The sequence below is a fragment of the Rhinolophus ferrumequinum genome, chromosome 3, assembly GCF_004115265.2.
Source record: "Rhinolophus ferrumequinum isolate MPI-CBG mRhiFer1 chromosome 3, mRhiFer1_v1.p, whole genome shotgun sequence".
NCBI lineage: Eukaryota > Metazoa > Chordata > Mammalia > Chiroptera > Rhinolophidae > Rhinolophus > Rhinolophus ferrumequinum.
In genome coordinates this window covers 92865422-92881143 of record NC_046286.1, presented here as the reverse complement: position 1 = coordinate 92881143, position 15722 = coordinate 92865422, and the positions used below count along the sequence as shown (strand labels likewise).

General features: G+C 33.8%; 1 protein-coding gene across 3 annotated transcripts in view; it reads right to left on the bottom strand.

Moving 5' to 3' along the window:
• Window positions 1-3096: 3096 nt before the first annotated feature.
• Window positions 3097-15722, bottom strand: part of TAB2 (TGF-beta activated kinase 1 (MAP3K7) binding protein 2) — a 77911-nt gene continuing 65285 nt past the window's right edge. For all 3 annotated transcript variants that reach the window (XM_033102520.1, XM_033102521.1, XM_033102522.1), the window contains 4 exons: window positions 10111-10271; window positions 9809-9902; window positions 8412-8492; window positions 3097-5157 (listed from right to left, as the gene is read on the bottom strand). In XM_033102520.1, coding sequence (XP_032958411.1) covers window positions 5015-5157; window positions 8412-8492; window positions 9809-9902; window positions 10111-10271 — 479 coding nt within the window. In that variant the 3' untranslated portion in view covers window positions 3097-5014. The remainder of the gene's footprint in view (window positions 5158-8411; window positions 8493-9808; window positions 9903-10110; window positions 10272-15722) is intronic.

Below are 15722 nucleotides of genomic sequence, written 5' to 3'. Positions count from 1 at the left end.
AAATGGACAGGTCAAGTAGCGATGAATGCCAAGTGGGAAGAAAATACAGCAAGGGCTCCGAGAGAGTGCAGTTTGGAAAGGTCTCATAACCTTGACTCTTGACCTGATGCTTGGAGGCTAAACTTACAATAGACAGGGAAAACGGGATGGACAAATGGGAACGTGCAAGATCCATGAAAGGAATCGATTCGGCCAATTTAGTGTAAGTGTTCTGTTGGAAAGTAACCAACCACCCTGAAAAGATAGGTAAGGAGCAGACTACAGAATCACACAAATAAAGAAGCCCCGTCAGCAATGACAAAATAGTCAAGATTTCTGAAAAGGAGGCTGCGATCCTACTTGGTGTTCTCTCTCATCTCGCTGCAGTGTGCGGAGGTATAAGAAGCTGGAGGCAGAAGAACCCCTTAGATCAGTGTGAAAAGGCACTGATCCCACTGTGAACTAATGAGTGGGCTCACAGATGGGAGGCAAACTCGCTTTTTTCTTTTTACTATCTCTAAAAAGCATTTCCACGGTGAAGATACCCCAGTATTTGTTCACTGTGCTATGAGGGTGAAGACACATTTTTGCAATGCAGACAGTAAGTTCTAAAGGTTCTGTAGTGTCATTGGGATCAGAGGAAGGATGTCTTCCTGCCCTCAGAAAAAGAGCGAAGGTAATGAAGTTCTGTAAAGAGAGAGGCTAGAACGAAGTGTACCTTGGATCAATTTTAGGCTTAAAACAAATATGCAGTTGTGCAAACACTGGGGTAAGTCCTCTGAAGAAACTTTATTTTCCTGGAGAAATAAGTTGTTTTGCTCCATCATAAAATGTACATTCTTAAGATAGCTGGACGTGTAACAGAAATATAAACACACTCAATCTTCAGGTCAGCATAATTTTACCATCTTTGCAAAGCAACCAACCTTTTGATAAGGTAAAAAATTCAATCACAGTAACTGAAATACCAAATTCTGATCCACTGAGATGTCCCTAGACCAATTCTGAGAAATAAACAGCAAACTTACCGTTTTGTTCATTAATACTGTTGAGAAAAATGTCTTCATACCCATTCATGCAAGAGCATGACCGACTGCTTTAGGATAATCCAGGTCCTAGGGACAGGAGGGGTGGCGCAGGCAGTTTCATTCGTCCCCTGATCACCCCTGTGGGGTGGGTTTAACATTATTTCCATTTCACAAAGCAGAGAAACAAAAAGCAAGGGACTATCCTAGGGCTATAGAGTAAATCTGGGGAGATGTCCAAATTGAACCCTAACTGTCTTGACTCTTAAGATTTGCGGGAACAAGGTGTCATAGTGTTAAAAACGCAACAGCTTCCGTAACCTTTCATACCTAGGTAAATCAATGAACTATTATAATGCAACATGGCAATTCTCTTTTTGGACCAACGACACAGGAAATCTGTATTTGCAAAGCCAGTGCGTTACCAAGCGTTTTTATATGGTTAACTACAGTTCCTTAAAATAAACCGACAAACCCAAACAGCTTTTGAGGGGGAAAACCCAATTTAATATAAAGCTACAAAATTGTGTTTTATTAGTTCTTTCTTTTCTCTCAGTTGCCCAACTGTATTTTCAGATGGAAGCAATAAAAGTTAAAATGTAGCTGAGCCATTTCAAGTGAAATGGGTATAATAATTGTAGCTTCTAAAACCTGGAGCCAAAAATATGTTTGCTTGTCACAGAAACATAGAAGTATTTTGTAATATTGTATGGGAAAGTATGCTAATATCCAGTGTGCAGATATTAAACATGGAATAGGCTTTGATACCATTACAGATTTAATATTATTTTCTAAGGCAACACAGCTAACTTCAATTACTCATGGACTGAATATATTTTACGCTGTCCTCTTCTTAAACCTATCATTACTCACTAGAAGTTCCCATCAACATTGAATTGGGATAGAGAAAACTGTGACGTCAGTTAACTTTGCTATTTATAAATGCTCTGATTCAAATATAAGTTTAAAGTTGATAGCCAGTATAGTTTTGGACTATTTATGGTTTTTTGCATAATTTCAATTCTCCATTATAAAGTCTACTAATACAGAAGGTGCCAAAAAAACATATACACATTTTAAGGAAGGAAAAAACTGTATTAAAATTGTAATACTCAATATATCCCGATAACAAAAGATGAATACATCTGACTTCTGCAATTACAAGAGGTAATCAAAATGTTTACCATCAGTGTAATTTTAATACATTTTCCTTTCTTAAAATGTGTATACCTTTTTTGGCACCCTCTGTATTAGACTGTAGATTGATTCAGATTAGTCATTTAAAAAAGTAAATGAAAAACTTAAGATACTGGTCAATATTCTGTTAATATAAAAGTTTTCCTGATAAGTCCAGTTTACATGAGCTTCTAATTATCCACCATCCCCAGAGAGAATGTCAGCACCTGAAGACAATTAGTGATGAGAAACAGAAGTCCATCTTTCCATTTGAGGTTCCTGTACCTGTATTTTAGTACACGAATTCCTGAAAGATGGTCTCCAGACCAACATGTCCAGGCCTCTTGGCAAATATTATTTTGTCCCACTAGGTTTAAAGGACCAAGCAAGGCAAGGCAGGGTTTTCTACAGTTATGTCATAAAAACATCAGTAAATGCTACTTTGCTCTTTGCAAGCTCAGAAAGACTGAGTCGTAATTTTTTGAAAACTCTTTAATATAAAGGTTCTCTTCAAGAGAAGCATCACCATCTCAGCACCTACACATTATGTGAGGGAGCAAATATTAACTAAATGACTACTCAGGCTGAATGACCCAAGAAATCACGTTTTCAACAGTGGGGTAAACTTTAAAAACCCAAAAAGGAAAGGAAAGGAAAAGCTATAATAAACTGAAAAAAGCAGAAGCTATATTCATTTTTCTTGCTCAGCTGAACATGGTTGCTTTCTTTCATCAGTTAAAAAGAAGCCTCGGGAAACTGATAGAAACAATTCCAGAAATGCAGCTGAATGCTATGCTGTCAGGAGAAGACTCTAGAGAATGAGTTTTCTCTGGCTTCAATTAACTATCAAATGTTCTGCTGGGGCATAAATTATCTCCTGTCCCACAAACTTTAAAAACAAGTCACAAAATCCACATTAGAATATAAGTTTTTTTAATTTTTATAAATAACTTATCTGTTACAAAGATAGTTTACCCAGCTAAATCACAAAACCATCAACTCAAGATATCCAAATTACGTTTTATTAATAAAACAAGTAAAAACTGATTTATCGATCTTCACATAGAACTGCAGATGAAGCTGAAAAACAAGGCCTATTTTTAAAGCAAAAGGCATCAAATGTATGGGCTTTGGGTCTACTGTCTAATCAACTAGGATTGTCATATTCTTCCCATATACACAATGCAGAGCCTGGAAGTCAAGGCTTTGACATTCATATAGATCACCTGTGATAATCTTGTTTCTTTAAAAAATATCCAAACATTTACAGTGGGTGACAGTCTACAGTATCTCCTATCTTTTGCTACATTTCAGCACTTCCCTTAGCCCCATTCTAAGCACTGATATATAATTTCATAATTCTTTTTAAATGCATACTGTTATTTCTTTTTCTTGATTTCATTTAGTTATATACATTCCTGATCGTCTGAATATTTATTTTCCTTATAAAAATATATCATCAAAATAAAGAGATGCTTGAGGTTGCTTCAGTGTTCAAGTTTGCTTGTTTTTCTTTTTTCCAGCTTTTCTTCAGTTGTCCTAAATATGACTAGCCTTGTTTTATAAATACACATGATACTGCCACCACGTCAGGTTTAGAAACGAATTGCCCCAACAGTAAAGCATTTAAACTTCTCTCAAAAAAAAAAAAAGAAAAAAAAAAAAGGGCTGTAGGTACTGCTGCTGTTGCTGGTTTTGAAACTGTACTTTCCCAATAGTAATCTCTTGTGAAAGTTCTGTGGGACACCAGGCAGATGAAGCAAGTTTAACTTTGTTGCTCTGTCAGTGGGTTAAAAATATCTTTTGTTTTAAGCTTCCCTGTGGAAGATAAAACACTGTTGTGTCACCCACCATTAAAGTCAGTATATAGTGTGACTTATAGACATAAGTCTTGTAATATTTTCTGCAATTCACTGTGCAGCATCTGTATGTCTTCACAGAACATCGTCACTCAATGAGGGCAAAGTACAGAATAAGTAAAGTTATTCTGTGCATAGTTTCATTTCATTAATGCTTTTTTATTTTAAGGCATTGCTTTTTTCAGGTAAGGCTTAAAAAGGGACATGATCGTGCTTAATCACTAAAGGAAAAAAGAAAATTAGTTAACAAAAGACTATTACACTATACATATAGAAATATAAGAAAATAATAAAGGAGAAAAGAAATCACTTAAAGCAGACTCGAGAAATCTGTACAGTAGGAAAAGCTTTGGGATATTTCACTGCATGTTTGTACAGACAATGCATGCTGCTTTCCTTTTCATCTTTAGACCCTAGATGCTGGCTTCAGAGTGGAGACGTTTTCAGGGAAGACAAAGATAAGGCCAGAGTACCACAGATTTGTGAAGTTCTTCCCCTATCCATTGGCACTATGTGGCAGCGAACAGTTTTTAAATAGTTACACCTTGTTCCTTTTCTTCATGTTTGTAGTGTTTCACCGAAAGCTTAAAAAAAAAAAAAAAAAAAGGCCATCATTCTATTCCTTCCTCCTGTCAAAATTCAGTAGTGACATGAGGGGAAAAAGGCACTGGGAACACCTAGGCATGAACATCTTGAGAATTATCCACAATGGGCTACTGGTAACACTGTACATGGTTAGGCAGCGGGCAACCAAGTCTTTCAGCAGATTACCTTTCATGTGATGAATTTCAACTGCCCATGACATTACTGAGGTATTATTAGCTCTGTGGGCTGACATTTAACATTAGCACAACACCGTCTTGTCACACCTTCAATCTGACAAAATCCTATGTAGCAGTGAAGCTTTTCCCCTGATGACAGACTAGTTTCTTGAACTTCAGATGTGATTTTATAGAAGATATAGGGCCTTTTGGCTCAGAAATGCCTTGGCATCTCACACTGTTCACAGCGGATTAAGGCTGGATGGTTCAAAAAAGTACAGGCAGTACAATTCCACTGAGCGCCCTCATCATCTTCTGTATCTTGAGTCTTTGGTGTTTTGATGGTGGACCTTTGATCTGTAAGGAAGCAAAAGAATTATTTTAGCAGCAAACATCGCAAAGTCATAAATTATTGGCAGTTTTAAACACTGTTTGTATTGCACAGCATGAAGCCGCTTGTTAACCAAATGAAGCATCTAGAGGAAACTGACACACATGCTTGGTTGTCACCAACCTCTATCAAGCTGGTACTTCTCCCCTGGGGAATAGCAACAGGGACAAAATGTAATCCCCTCAATTATCTCCTTAAAGGGGAAAAGAGCTTCCTTTTCTCCAATTTATAGTAAGAGAAAAGGGAAATCAATTCATATGGTAACCGATAGCACAGAGTCCCATAATGTCACCTAAGATTGTGAAAAGGTGTCCTACTACAATGCAATACTGATAGTGAATTTATGTCTCATTATGTTTCATTTTCCACTGAAATAGTATTTATATTTCTGTTTTTACCAGGAATGGAAGTTTTTGTTAAGTGTTCTCTATCAGCTAAAAATGTAAGCTTTGAACAACACAAATAAAATATAAAGGTGAACTAATTTCTATAATCTTATTTAATTATATATCAATAACAGACCCTGGAGAAGCGTATCGCATAAAAAAATTACCATATTTTATTCTTAAATCAAATTTGTTATGGAATAGTAGAAAGAACACTAGATTGAGGGTTGTGAAAATGCAGTTCTGCATCTGGCTCTGCTACTAACTCCTGATTTCTTTGCTGTGTGATCTTAAAAAATAAAATCACATATCCTCTTGGTTTAATCTTTCTTACTTATAAAACAAAGTCGCTGCAGCTTTAAGAGGCCTATGTTCTAGCTCAAGGGTGTCCAAACTTTTTTCAGCGTTTTTCACCAAGGGCCATATGCGGTAAAATACACACACAGCCGGGCCCCTCACTCGAGGTGAAGTACGTATTGCCTCACCTGGTTTATTTAAGTAAACTAAATATATTTTTGGAATTTGCTGCGGGCCAATTAACAATGGATCATGGGCCGCAGTTGGCCCGCGGGCCGCAGTTTGACACCCCTGTTCTAGAGTGTTTGCATGAATAGAAGAATCTTAAATACAAAGGATAATTATACTCCTCCAAGGTTGTATCTAAAATGAAACTAATACATTTATGAAACTCTTTTTTGGAGGGCTCCCATTATAAATTTAGAATAGTATTCCTGCAAATTATTTTTGGGAAGTTTAAAGGTAAAAGAGCATGCCTTCTTGGATCTTTCCTGTCAAGGTTTATAATTTAATGATTTAAACTACTAAACAATGTATATTAATTTGCAAATTCCACCTACTACATTTAGTTACTGAGATAGTAATTAAATACCTTTTCTACTACTTTGAAAAACAAACTATTGTATTTACTAGATGAAAATATAGGACGTCTTTATAACAAATTTAAAATAGTGATGTTTGGTATTCTGTACCCCTTTAGCAGCACCTTATTCACTGATTAGTCTTAGAGAACACTTGATTGCAAAATTCCCAACTTCAGACTCTGGTCACAATTTTTAAGCATCACCACAAGTTTTGCCACATGCGTGAGCTACTTGAGAGTATTATTTATAATTTTCTTAAAACTGAATAATTTTAAAACAAATATCTAATTAAGGCTTATCTAAGTAAAAATATTTGAAAAACCAAGGGTCTGACAATACTAGTCAGCATCCCCTAAAACACATTAAGATAAATACAGTTAAAAGAAGTTCGACGTTTTACCATCTAAAATTATTTCACACTCTATACTTGGGAAACATTACCTATATATATATATATTTTTTAAATGAAAAACCTCCAATGGTTTTCTTACATCTGTACCATCTCATTTGGTACTTAGAATTATGAATCTTTTTATTAGCGGTATTTGGAAACTAAATCACCAGAATTGAAAAAAGAGGAAGTTACATTGAAAAGATGATTTATAATTTTAGCTGTTTAAAAAAACTGCATTGTGAAGCAGATCTTATTTTAAGAAATAACTAAATAATCCTCTATAAGTGAAACTAAGAACTCCCCATTTTAGCCGTTAAGGAAAATGATTGACTTGCTATTTCTCCAAAAATAGCCAGATACAAGCTTCCATTTTTTGCAAAAGTTTTTAAGTAATTAATTTTTTTTAAATTTTTTACCATGAAAAATTTCACATGTATATATAAAAGTAGAGAGGATAGTAAAATAAACTGTCATGTACTTATCCTGTTTCAGTAACTGTCAAGACCAATCTTATTTTATCTATATTCCACCTCTCCTATCCTCAACACATAAATACTGAATTACATTGAAGCAAAATAGGAATCTTTTTATAAGAAAAATTCTCATGGTTGAAAGAGTAAAAAGGTTATATTGAGGCAACTCATTTGGAGTCTGAAACACCCACTTTGCTTATTTTAAGGAGCTAGAACTATACCACAGTTTTCTTTATTCCTTTATTCAATTAATATCAAATAGCATCCAGTGTCCAAATACTCCTAATCTCACTTTTGCTCCTTTATCATAACAGTTCATTACATTACAGCTATGTTTAAAAACATTTAAATAAAAAAATGAAGATGTAGTTAGGCTTAAATTATACTTAAACAAAAATGAGTGAAGAAAACAGGATACTGAATGAGAATGTTAAAATTTTTGTAAACCAAAGAACCAGTAACACACTCGATCTTTCTTGTTCCCATTTCTTTCTTTTTTTTCCTATTAATAATTTTTATTTTTTCAAAGTGGATTTTTTTTTAAATATATTTTTTAATGCCTGGAATAAAAAACCCACACACATTTTGACATTTCCTAGTTTGGAGTGTATAAAGTCTGTGAATATCAATGATGTAAAATGATATAGGTAATAATTTTCAAAAATCATTCATCTGTAATTCAGAGTATTGGATTATCCAGAATTATGTATAAATTAAACAAGATAGGATACTCATGAAAAATAAACTTCCCTAAGGTATATTCCTCATCATTTGTCTAAAATTAAAAGTATACAAAATTTGCACCCAGTGATTTGTTTTTTTTGGCCAAGACTTGCTATTTTGGGAGTATATGATGAATCTTAAGGACATCTATACTACTTTTTAAGAACTAAATACATTACACTTTTGCATCCTCCCCAATCCCCAGCATGTAAATAAAAAATAAACAAATATCTTCCTAATGAATCCATCCAACAATGCCAAAGTTTAAAGCACTTCTAGAGTGAAAGGTTGATAAAAATAAAATTTTCTAAAATCTTGCTTTTCAAAATGTTAACAGTTTTCACACTTAATGGATACACTAACCTTTGGGTTTTGGTGGCACAGGACCTACAAATCCAATATTGTCATAAAAGTTATGAATAGCGCTGGGATTAAAATGTGGTCCTGAAATATATAAAAAGTAAATATATCAATGTTTATAGCTGAAAAATATTTAATTTTATTTTTTAAAAAGCAAATATTTTATTTCTAAAGATAATCACAGAAATGTTTTTATTTTTGTACCTCTAATCTCAGGTTATATGTAAGAATTTCAAAGCAGCTGAGGTAGGTAGGTATAATACAGTACTCATAATGGAGGTCTAAGTGGTAAATCGGGGAAGAAGTAAATTAATTCCAATAAGACAGTAATATAATTAGAACCAGACTCCTGTTCTATGGGACAAATTAAAATAACTAAAAATTTAACAATTTAAAATATAATTTTAAATGATCAAACAGGGATTTAAGTAACCAAATAGGGTGGCCCCAAGTAAGTATAAAAACCTTGCACTGATGTAATACAATGGTTCAGATTTCAAACAAAAGGAACAAGTTCAAGACTATATAATTTCTAGATCAGCCCTTTCTTTTTCTCTCCGAAGTTAAATTTATGGCATTTTCTATGAATGTTTCAAAATAAATAGGTTACTGACGTTTTAAAAAAATAAAATGAATCATCTTTCAGTTTAATGGACTCTGGCACAAACTCAAAAGTGTGATTAAGGATTTATTTTTTTGTTGGCTTCCTTCCCTTTCCTGTCTTTTTCATTTTATATATTTCTATTATTTCTCCAACTTCAGAATTAGGTTTAAGTTATAAATTTCCTTTTAATTGTCTTTGGAATTGAATTAAATTGTAAACATTTTTTACTACAATAAGCGATGATTGCTTGTCAATTAATAGTTCAAGTGTAATAAACTATCATGGTTCTAAAAATGTATAAGCCATATTTTTATTCTTTTTTGTATTTTTGTCAATTTAGATAGTGTTATTAGGGTGGGGCTACCTTTTAAATTGTTTTTAAAAGCATAATTCTTGAAAGGTAAAAGGAAAAAAGGGAAATAAAAAAAGGGGTATGAGTATGTTTTAATCTTAATAAACATTACTTATTTAGAACATATTCTACTATTTGTAACACATTCTACTAATACTTTTGACAATACAGCCAGAGATACTAATCCTTATCTTCCCTTAACACATGACTAAAGCAGATTTGAAGGATATAAAATGTGTATCAAATTACTTCTCTATCAAATACTTCTGGGGGGAGGGGACTGAGGAGAGAGAAAAGAAAAACCCAGTAGTTCTTTAGTACTATCTGACTCCAAAATCAAATCTGAGAAAATAAGATTGTGATTGATAAGTATGTTTTCAGCCACAGGAAAAGAGTTGATAAATTTATACAATGAATTTCAGCTGAGTATGCACTGAACTTTACCTCGGGCTTGAAAAAGATCAATTTCTTTGGTTAAGCAGTCAATGTCAATCTGGAGTTGTCTATTACAACTTCTCAAATGCTGCATTTCTTCGAGCTGAAAGATAATTCCATGTGAGAACGATCTACATTGAATTCTTGTGTCATTAATTAAGAAAGAGTAGCTTGGCACGGGAACATAGGAACAGAAAAACAAGTATGAATTAAGAGCTTTTCTAGAAAACCAGATCAAGTTTTATATTTATGACAGATTGCCTATTTTCATGGTCAAGCATAGAGGACACAACAGTTATACAAAGACTTACTGAAGGTATTTGGGATATGGAATTCGATCTTTTCAGGCGCCTTCGAGTTAGATTATTTTCCATTTCGTTGACCTCCGATTTTAGTTTATCCAGCTTTTTCTTTTGAATCTCTAGTTCTCTTTGAAGTCGTTCCATTCTGGCCTTCTGGTGTACCAATAGAGCTGCAATAAGTATTAGTAAACATGAGGACCCACTCACTTTAGTCAATTAACCTTTAGGCAGCTTTGGGAAAATAAAACAAGTAAGTATTTCTGTTATAATAGTTTGCCAAGAATCCCAAAGATACATTGAAACAAATACTGTAAGTTTAAAAACTTAAAATTTCAAAATTTTTTACTTGAAATTTATTTTAATTATTTAAGTGGACAAATGTCACTCACTTTTTTCTTTTTTTTTTTTAGGGTTTGGATAAACCCACTTTACAGCCAATGACAGCATTTTTTAGTCCATTACTTTTTTAAAGGCTCTAGTCTAGTCAATTAACCTATTTACTACTATTTAATTCACATCTGACCCACTGAAAAAATAAGCCCATCTACTCCAAAAAAGTCTGACATGTTTGGATTATGTACAAGGTATTCTAATAGGAACATTTCATAGCTATTTTAGAAGGGAATGTGGGTTAGGTCAAATCCATTTTGATGTATGCAACAAATAACACATTGGTTTTAATCCATATGAATGTTAACATTAAGTTGTTCAAATTGTAGAACAGAAACTATACCATTTAGAGAAATTAAACACATATATTTTCTTATATCCCAATTACATTTTGTGAAAATATTTTCCTAAGATTTTTAAAGAAAGAAAATAAGCAATCAACCTTGTAGCATGAATGATGAACTGCTTGGCAAACCGATGAAGCCGTAAGAATTGATGTATGTATATTCTTGTGGTCCTTTCCTGCAATGTGAAGCTCATGTTTTAGGATTCTGGACTGAGAGTGAAGATACCTGAATCTATGTCTATAAAAAGGCAGCTTAGGATGATTCTACCATGAGAAAATAGGCAGATTTTGAAAAGTGCAATAAACAACCTTTAAAAATGAAAAATATGATTGAAATGGAAAAGTCAATTAGATTAAGCAGATTAGATTAATGCTGAACAGTCATCTTCAACTAAACTCAACTTTCTATGAATCTAAAAAAATAAGGAAAAGGCTATGGCATATTTAGGTACATTCAGGCCATTCAATCCAGTAGTATATTCTAGAACCATAATTAGGGTGTGGGATGGGGTAGGCTATCAGGCTTAAATACTTCAAAATTAACTTTAAACAGTAGATAATTTTCCCCAACAAAAACCTAAAACTAATATAATCCACAGATTTTCCCCTCTGTAATTTTTCTTATTTATTGGAAGAAATAAACACAAGGGCATTACGTTTCAAGTTTTAAAAAGCATGGCTGATTCTGATAAACACTAAAATCCTGGGACCCTCTCTGCCAATTTAATATATATTCTGCAAACCCACGGAGGTGTTTTTGGAGGTACACATGTTCCTGGATGAAAACTTGCCATGTCTTTGCACATCATACCTACCTACCCAAGCTTGTTTGGTCTAGCCTGTATTAATTTGATTTTATTTGAACTGCAGAATTTTATCCCCCTACTACCAAAATATAAGAATCCTGCATTAGGGTTTATTTATTTTCCTAAAAGAAGATGAGGACGTGGGTTTTTATTTTTGGAGTGGGACAATAACAGAAGAAAATATGAAGGCAGGAAGTGGGAATGAAGGGCAAGTTAAAGGAAAACTAGGAGTAATATACTTTCCTTCATTTTTAAACTGCAACCACCTACTAACATGTCTCAAATGGTATTAATTTGAAATTTGTTAAAATTATTTTATTTAAAAGTAGAATTTAAAATTAATGCTAGAGATTTTCTCCCCCCAATTTTTTTTTTTGTGCTAAATATGTAAAAAAATTTTTAAACACATTTATTTAGTGGTTTTAATGACTAAATGATGGTTCATGTTCATGCTGAAATTAGAAAACAGGATCCACTTTTGTGATATGGAGAAAGAATGAGAACAGTTTCTTGAGATACTGAAACCTAATTTATACCACACTTGAGTGATCACAATTTATACCAAAAGGGCAGAGAGAGACCTCAGGAGGAGAAATTAGTGTAACAATCAGCCCCAGGCTGGTTATTTCCTTGGGGCGCCTGGCAGAAGCAAATGCAAACTGCCCTGGCAACCCATTTCCACTACCAGCAAGCAACTGCTATGAAATACACAAAGGAAAAATCCTCAGTGAAGAAAAGTTCTCAATATAAAAAATATGACCAAATAAGAAAATGATATAACCTTGAGAATCAATGGCCCAAAAAGAGCCACCCCCAAACTGAAAGATTATGTAATAGTCTCAAAGAAGCTATGGAAAAGTCTGTTTAAGATGGTAATACTGATAAAAGAAGAAACAAAAATATAACAAAGAAATAACAGGACAGATTTGCAAAAGTACCATAAACAACCTCTTGAAATGAAAAATAGTTACTGGAATGAAAAAGTCATATAGATTAAACAGTAGATTGGATATAGTCAAAGACACAGTTTAGTGACCTGGAAGATAGATCTAAGATTATTACCCAAAATACACAGAGATAAAGTGATAGAAAACATGAAAGAGGGGGTAAAAGATCTCACATAAATTTAAAAAGGAGTTGTAGAAAAAGACAACAGAGAATGGAGGAGAGGCAAAATTGGAAGAGATTCTTGCTGAAAATCTTCCAAAATTGAAGAAAAGAAATAACAGATTCCAGAAGATAAGGGAGTAATTTGTTCACCTAACTAAATTATCAGTGTATGGATGAATAAAGACATTTACAGATAAAAGTTTGGGGGAATTTACCAACCACAGACTGCTGCTGAAAACTACTAAAGAGGTTTTTTGATAAGGAAATTAATACAAAAGGAATAAGATGAATAAATCTAAAGAAGTTCTAGCTATAAACAAAGGAAAAAGACCATGGCAGTGGGTGGGGAGGCACGGATTGTTTAAAACAAAGGAAAACTAAAATATTAGAAAAGAATCAAGAAATTGGAAGTATGAAGATCAGAGGACAACCATGCTAAGTGTTTAGGAAGCATACTTGCAAATGTTGCTAAACCAAATATACATGTTAGATTTGGGGATCAGTACTAGAGAATGCTAAATAGCATGTAGTTTCTAAATTAAAAGACAGAACAAATGGAAAATCAATGTGATTAAACTTAAATGAAAAAAAGGAAGGAAAAAAAGGAAAGAATTGGAAAACAAAAAAATGACAGGAATAATTCCAAATATATCAGTAATCACAGTAACTACAATCTAATTAAATGTATCTGTTAAGATATTAATACAATAGATCAGACTAGATTTTAAAAATTCCGCTATATGCTGTTCATAAGAAACACACTTAAAACGTAATTCACTGATCCATTCTTTAATATTAAGAGCCTACTACGCGTTAGGCACTGTTGTAGGCACTTGGGAAATCAATGAACAAAACAGGTTAAGACTCCCTGCCCTGCCAGAGCTTATATTACAGAGGTGGAGGCTGGGAGTGGTGTAAGAACAAGGCTCTAAACAAGGGGTCAGCAAACTATCGGGCATGAGCCAAATGTGACCCACTGCCTGTTTGTGAATGAAGTTATACTGGAATACAGCCATACTCACTTGTTTACTTATTGTCTATAGCTGGTTTTGTGTTATGACAGCAGAGTTGAATAGCTGTGACAGAAACCACATGGCTTGCAAAATCCTACATAATTTACTATCTATCCGACCCTGTACCAGATCACGTGGAGACTTGTTGACCATCTCAAGGACTCTGAGTACATGGGGACCCATCACAGAACAGAAAAGGTCAAAGTAAAAGGACTAAAGTAAAACATATATTTTGCACTTTAGGCACCACTCTAAGAGACACATAGTAAGAGCAGCCCATTGCTGGAGATACTTGAAGACTGTGGGGCACCAAAGGCAACAACAAAACCCAACCCTGCTCCAATCCTGATGGATTCGACTGAACACTGCACAGTACTGACCTGACAGAAAAAGAGGTGTTCTTGTTTCTGGGTGTAAATACTATTTATCTCAGTCTCTTCTTTTTTCCCCACACAATATTGGGCATTCAATAAGAAATTAAGAGATACACAGGAAATCAAGCGAAATCTGTAACTTATCATCAACAGAGAAGGCCATCAATAGAACCATACCCAAAGGTGACCCAGATGCTGCAACTACCTGACATGGAATTTAAAATCATGTAATTATGATTAATATGTTAAAAAATCTAGTTAAAAAAGTGGACAATGTGCAGGAACTGATGGATAATTTGAGAAGAGATGGAAATTATAAAAAAAAGTCAAGTGCTAGAAATAAAATACTGTATCAGAGATCAAAAATTTCTTCAACAGGCTTCCTAGCACAGTGGACACAGAAGAATCAGTGAACGTGAGGATAGAAATCACCCAAATTGAACACAAAGAAAAAAACGTGAAAAAAAGACAAAGCATCCAAGAAGAGTGGGTCAATATCCAACGGTCTAATACATGTCATTGGTAAAGAGGAGAAAAACAAGGCAGAAGAAATACTTCAGGAGATAATTCCAAATATTTTCCAAAATAAATGAAAGACAATAAACCACAGATCCAAGAAGTCCAGAGAACTCCAACTGGTATTAAAACAAAACAAAACCTAGACACGTTGTAGTCAAACTGGTGAAAACGAAAGATATGGAGAAAATCTGGAAGACAGCTAGAAAAAATTTGAAATTTGTATACCAGGCAAATACAATACTGAAATAAAGCCAGTATATCAATATTAATTTCAGAAAAAAATGGACATCAGGGTAAAATGTTATGAGAGATAGAAGTTCTTTACTTAATGATAAAAGGAAAAATATGCTAGTATACAGTTCTCCTTCTGTGTGGAAAACCGTAAAAGAATATTCTAATTTATTTTCCAAGTAATGCACATCTCAATCTCAGAACATACATTCCAGGACTGGTTTGAACATTCTCCCAGTCACAGGTAGTTTCCTTAGTAATCCTCAACACTGTATTTCTTAATGTTCCTATTGAAAGAGGAAAGTAAACCAGAGTTGAGAGCTACACAGATGGCCAGTATTAGTGGGAGGTAACGTTTGGCAACAGGCAGAAATCTGATTCAAAAAAGACTTAGGAAAAATGAAGGAGCCACAGTTGCTGAAGGTATTGTGTAGGGATGTTCTGAAGTTAAAGAGTAAATTCTTAAAAATGTTTCTGAAACAAAAAAGATTACATTGTTGTAAATTCGCAGAAAAAAGGAGTTTTTCCAATAGCAAAACTTGCCTTTGGGAGTAAAGGCAAGATACCTTAGACTGAAGCCCTAAAGCAAAATATTGTGAATCCACTGTCTTAGATTTCATGAAAACAAAATCTTAGAGTTATAATGACTATATTACTTAGAAATAACAAGCCTAGTTTGTAGACTATTCAGGATCTCTTAAGTTTGTCTGTTAATTATAAACAAGCTAAAAATGCTCTGAATATCACAGGAAAGAGATATGATCTCTGTTTCTCAGCAATGCTTTCTTCTGCGTGCCTGGGTTTTTATGTGTGGTTCACTTTTCATTTGTGG